The 6,346-nt window shown below is 46.1% G+C and overlaps 1 protein-coding gene across 1 annotated transcript; it reads right to left on the reverse strand.

The window, feature by feature from the left end:
- Positions 1-3,546: 3,546 nt before the first annotated feature.
- Positions 3,547-5,333, reverse strand: LOC142771681 (uncharacterized). The gene has a single exon (XM_075873475.1). The coding sequence runs from the start codon at positions 5,072-5,074 to the stop codon at positions 3,800-3,802; it is 1,275 nt and encodes a 424-aa protein (XP_075729590.1). The 5' UTR covers positions 5,075-5,333; the 3' UTR covers positions 3,547-3,799.
- Positions 5,334-6,346: the final 1,013 nt, after the last annotated feature.

Here is a 6,346-nt window from a genome sequence, read left to right on the forward strand (position 1 = left end):
TCCGTCTGAGTGGGGGCCATTCAATACACATGGAATCATCTCGCGCTCCAGCAGCGTGCAATACGCAGCACTTGCGAATCTGCGAGAGATCGTCACAAGGGGACTCACAGGCCATCACGCGGCATATAACTGCCCGAAGGTTTACCGATGTGTGACCACTTGCGGCCACCTTCTTGATCTTCTACGGACGGAAGTGCGTGTTCTCCATGCGCAACTATTGTCCTACATTGCTGATATCAGATGTCACTGTTTAGTTTTTTTTTCTCGTAGTTTACTTTTACTATCTTTCACCATGGTAATTATCTGAAAACTACCTAGGAGAGTTGAGTTACCTCTATTTTTTATGTTGTCTCATTTCAGTTTTTGTTGCTGCTTTCTGCTAATGTTTTTCTTAAGTAGAACTTCTTTTTCGTTTTTACCTGCGATGTATTTCATTACCTGTTTTCTATACAACCGTTTGCTGCATCAATTAATTTTTTCTATCTTCACTACTGTAGGAGGTCCCGATTCAGTCTCTGACTATGGGACCTCCTTCTACATGCACAAATTTTTGTAATTGATTTGATGACAAAATAAAACCATTTCTGATTTCTGATTTCTGCTGGTCCCAGCGGCTCTAGAAAGTTGGTTTGTCGGAAAAAAAGAACATTTTTCCAGTCCAGCCGCGGTGATCGACAGCGAAGTTTAGGCGAGCAGTTTTTGTAGACAAAATGTGAGAGGGGAGCTTCTGACCAGCGAGTCGACTTCGGAATGCGGCTTCGCTTAGCCTCCGCCGTATTGTGCTGTCACTCACATCCATGAGATCGAAAGTACATCTTGCGCACTTACAAATGGCTCCTGGCTGACTACAGCAACAACTTGCCGTTCTTGATCCATCAACATGTCACGGAGTTGCCTTTCGTGCGGCGAATCCTTGATGCGTCTTTCATCTCGGTAAGCTCGCATTGTCCAGTTGACAGTGCCCAGATTACAGCCTGTCGAGGTAGCAATACTGCTCTGCGAGTAACCTTTCAGTGACAACTGGACTATTTTTTCCCGCTCAAGCAAAACAAATGGCGACATAATTAGGCACTGGAACCTAGATCAAACTATAGGCACCCGTGGCCCGGGACATTACTATTTTACGAAAGGAAAAAAAGAGAGATAGTACAGAAAAGTATCAAAATGCCCAGCCAACACCACCTAAATTTATTAAAAGCATGGCCTGTGCATCGAGGCAAACTACATCACAACCGTTATATCGGCAGCTACACAACTTATTGGGACACTGGGCGTAGCTTCTTTCGTTAATGCGAAACAATATCGCCGCTAGGGGCTTCTGACATGCAATACCGTTTTGCTGCAACGATATCTACACGGGAGCAGGCAGCAGCTATAGCGGAAGTGCGGCGCCCTTTCCTCTTCGTTTTCGACATCGGCCACTGCGATGCGGCAGGTGCAGGGTTCGAGGCTATTTTACACGCAATTGCGTTTTCGAACTAATATTGCTCACGACAGTACGTGCTATCAGCGTCAAATGAAACCCGAACAGCGGCAAGCCTTTGCGATAGTGCATAGTGCGTGCCGTCCAGTTATCACCATTGACAGGCGCGCGAATCCTGTTCAGCAGCTTTGCGCACATTTGCGTGCCTGAGTGATAAGTGGACTGCGTACACTATACCATCGCGAAGGCTTGCTGCTGTTCGGTATTTCATATGACGCTGATAGCACATGCGTGCGAGCACGCGTAATTGTTAGCGCGTGTGTCAATGGAAGTTTTCCGATCAGCACCTCACCGAATATTTTATTTGGTGGTATACTGCACCTGGGTATACCTGGGGTTTAACGTATATAGTCATCATCACGCCATCGTCATCAGATACGCCATAGTCATCAGACACGCCATAGTGATGGGGTCCCGTAATTTTGACCACCAGGTGTTCTTCAAGGTGCACTGCATGCCATCGTGCAACACACGGGTCCATACCGTAACACTTCGAAACCATCAAAATGCGACCGCCACGGCCGGAATCAAACGCGCTATCTTCGGTTCAGAAGCCGAGCATCGTAACGACTACCGAATGGTTCAGAATTTACCGCGAGACGATAACGCGGGCAGTATCGCTTGGCATGAGAAGAAATATGGGGGTGCCCTTCGAGAAACGGCCGCTGGCTTAGTACTTACGGGTCCTCTTACTTTGCAACAAGGGCTTCTGTGGAAGTATTCGAAGTCTGCGTTCCTGACATGTTCGCACGAATATTCTTTTGAAGCTGCACCATTTCCTATTGAAGCATCAACTTTTCAAAACAAAAAAATCCCTCTTCGTTCCACATAACGGCTGCTTTTAAGAAAGTTCGACAAAGCGGCGCGAGATAAGGATAGCCCCTTTTGCGGAATTGTGAGCTTGCGAAGAGCATTCGAATGACGTCAGTGACGTATTCATTACTTTATGCTTGCCAAAGATCAGCACTTCACGAGATGGCACAGCAACAGAAAAGAACTTATAAATGCCTTGTACGACCAATCTTCGAATACGGCAGTGTAATATGGAATCCGCATCAAACTTACCTTCTTAACCAGCTGGAGGGAATACAAAATAAAGCGCTCCGATTTGTGTATTCTCAGTATTCTCGAGATGTCAACATAACCGCGCTCCGCAATAGGGCAAGCATTCAAACACTGGCGATCCGGCGACGCATAGCTGCATTAAAATTTCTTTATCTGCTTTATCATGACAACATTAACATCAACAAACACGAATACTGGAAACCACCATATCAGTGCTCCGCCAGAACAAACCACGACAAGAGTATCAGGCCTTTCATCTCCCGTTGCAATTCATTTAAGTATTCCTACTTTCCGTCAGTAATAGAAATATGGAATAACCTGCCACGTGATATAGTGTCCTCAGAATCTCTCGAATTATTCACTGCCAATTTTGAAAAGTTTTTGGATCAGTAAGTTGCAGCGTTGAAGAATAATGGCGCAACTTTTCATTGAATGTACGTTTTGAATTGTATGCCACTCGATGTTTCAATTCTCAGATCTGTGTCTAATATGCACTCTTCCCTGTTAGCCTGTGGTGTTTTTATTCTGTTTTATTTCTTGGTTCTTCGACTAGATGTACAGTTGTAATTTGTAATTGTTTAGAGTAGTCTGTACTGTTCATTCTTATTTCTTCCCGTGTTCATTTTTTTTACTATTTTTGTTCTGTGGTCTAATGTGAAGATGACAATCTGTCAAATTTCTTCCCACTCCTGTATGAGCCTGTTAAGGCTTACAGTATCAATAAATAAAAATAAAAAATAAACTTCGGCGAATGACTACAAAATGTAGCTCGATTACCTATACGAGTAATGTTCTCACACGCTTTTGCTGCAACTTGGTACAGTTCAACAGCAGCAGTTATATTTGAATAAAAATTGAGTTTATGACTAAAGTGTGCAAATTTATGCCTTGCCCTTTGAAGACAACCTTCACACTTAAGCAGAGCGGTGCTTTAAGCTAGATGAGTGAATTAGCGTCGAGATAAAGTTAACAAAAAACTAAAGAAGACGCAATGGAAATTACATGTATTGAGTAAGTTTATTATGGTTGCACTCATAAAAAACTAAGGAACAGAAGGAAAAAAAACGCCGAAGTGATGTTCTGGACAAAACTGGAAGACGCAGGGCAAATATCGTGACGAAATATTCTTTAAAAAATACTCTACTGAACGCGTGTGGGCGCCTTAAACTCCCGGTGCTCCCATATACTTTAGCGCGACACATTCGAAAAGAAGATTAAGCGACAAAGACAAACAGGCAACGACCCCGCATGCTACTCAAGTTCAACGGTCACATAGATCTTGTTCTTGGCAATGTAACCGTGCCTCAGAATGCGACTCCATTCAATGGTGTCCGTCTTATATCCTTCGTTGGGAACTCCGGGAATGGGTTTCCTGGCACTGTCTTCATCGGCCGCGATCGCAGGCAGGGCGACGTCTCTACTAGCGTCCACGGGATGGGTCAGCTTGAGAGAGAACTGCTTGGCAAACGGCCATGCAATGTGGTCATCCCACTCGCCACTCTCTAGGAAGAAGGCGAAATCCACGCGAACACCTTGCTTCGTGTATTTCACGAAGTGGGCTCTTATACGGAACGTGTATCCGGCGGCCGTGCATTGTTCGCTGGTTACGTTCACATCGTTTCCGTTGTCGTCCGAGTCCCAGCGAGCATTCACGGTCTCTATGGCGCACGTCGCGAGGAAAACGCCCGCCTTGGACGCACCTCGATAAGGCCCGAAGGTCCACAGTAACTTAGCAGAATCTGAAGGCGCGAAGACGCGGTCCTGGTCCGTCGTTACTTTTCCCACCGGAAGCAGTTCACGTACAAGCCCTACCACGCTGTCGATCAAAGACGAGGTCACGTCGGCGCCATCGCTCGATCCCTCCTCCCAGTCTTCTGACAATGTCAAGTGTTGACGCAAATATTCCACGTCCTCTTTGATGGCACTCAGCTTCTGGAAGACAGATGACGGAACAAAGCAGGTCGCCGCCTGTCCTAGCGACGTCGCGGTAAGATCAGCCGTGCAGTGCCGGTAGTGGTCGACGGCGTCGCTGCGAGTGACTGGTTGACGGCACCTGGCGCATTCGCTTTCGTCGGCGACGCACTCGACCAGGTGACACTCCATGTCGGACACCGTGCCGACGAATTCGCACTTTTCTCCGGCTACACCGCACAGGACACGATGTTGTTCCAAGTCTTCCAGCGGGAAGTTGACCTGCTGGACGTTCTCTTCGTCGTACTTGTATTGGTCGACGGGGCAGGTCTCTCTGTCTCTTATCTGTTCTTCGCAGAACCTGCAGAAGGCGTGCCCGCAGGGCAACAGCGAAGCTTGGAAAGGTACCACACCGCAGGTGGCACACACTCGCGAGTCGGGCAAGGGCTCGAGGAAAATGAGCCGTCGCCGCTCCAGAGAGTCGGTGAAGCCGGTCAGCGTGTAAGCCCGTGTCTTCGTCATCCTAGGGCTGGGCGTACTGCTAGACAGTTGAACGACGGCAAGTTCTTCAATCAGCCGCTCCAGATGCGTCAGGCTTCGGTATTGCAGTGCCATGGTTGGTGTAGCTACGCAGTATGGGTGAAACCAGTGTGCCAGGCAGCTCTCGTTTTTAATGCTTGGCTGCAGGTTTCGATGAAAGAATAGGTGGCGTAGGAATAGGGGGAGAGGCGTTAAAGTCTGTCAGTTTTAATAATGACGTGGACATGCGCAGTAAACGATTCGGTGGGTTTTTCTTTTCTTTTTAGCTATCCTTATCGTCGAGTGGACAGTGAGAAGGAGACTATAATTAGCTTAGCCGCGCAGGCGCGGGAGTATACTATACCGACATCGGCGTGTGTGATGAATGGATCAACAAATGGTTGATGTGATCATATTAAAAGAAGCAAAAAACATTATGTGCAACCAGGCCACGCAACTCAGTGCAACGCCGAAAGAATGGTCGAAATGAATACATTCGCTGATGAATACTGGTCGAGCTTGGTTCACGATATGCCAGCTAGATCCGAATTGAAATGGGCAATTTGATGTTTTTTCTCCCTCTCTTACTTTCTTCATCACCTTGTTTCCTCTTTCTCCCCTCTAATATTTGTTTTCCTCTGTTTCTTTTCTCCTCCTGAAAGAGTGAGCAGGCGTTGTGCCCCTCCAGGTGGCAGTTGCCAGCTTGCTCTCTCCCTCTTTCCTCTATGTCCTTGTGTATGATTATGCAAATCAAATATAATAATAATAATAATAATTATTATTATATTATTATTATTATTATTATTCTAATAATAATAATAATAATAATAATAATAATAATAATAATAATCATCCCTCAAGCAAGCAGGTGAGGAAAGCGAGGACGTGTAAATAGCCAGCGTAACTGTACACAACGACATAACCATTTTCGTAAGCCAATCCCTCACCTTTTCAGCACCTGAAATAATACAGGATTGCCCAGTTATAGTTCAGACCTTCTCTGAACCCTTACTCATGACGCACGGCGCACATTCGGGAGGTTGCACCTAACTTTCGTAGGAAAACGGCTACACATAGTGGCGGTGTGGCCTGCACGCTCTAATGTAATTAAACCGCCATTAGGCCATTACATATTTTTGCGTTCAAAGTTGGGCGTGTCTGACCGAGAAAGATTTGTAAGATTCCTTGGTCAAAATTGTGACTGGCGGGGTGCTGACACAGTGGTTCAACGAACTGCTGAACCTCACACGCTTCAACGATTTCACGTGGTAGGCGGTGAGTGCGTTTATTGACTACATTACATTTCTCAGAAAGAGGTCAGCACGCACATGACATACTGTGGATAGCTAAAAAAACATCTGGTGCTTA

The sequence above is a fragment of the Rhipicephalus microplus genome, chromosome 9 (assembly GCF_043290135.1).
Source record: "Rhipicephalus microplus isolate Deutch F79 chromosome 9, USDA_Rmic, whole genome shotgun sequence".
Taxonomy (NCBI): Eukaryota; Metazoa; Arthropoda; class Arachnida; order Ixodida; family Ixodidae; genus Rhipicephalus; species Rhipicephalus microplus.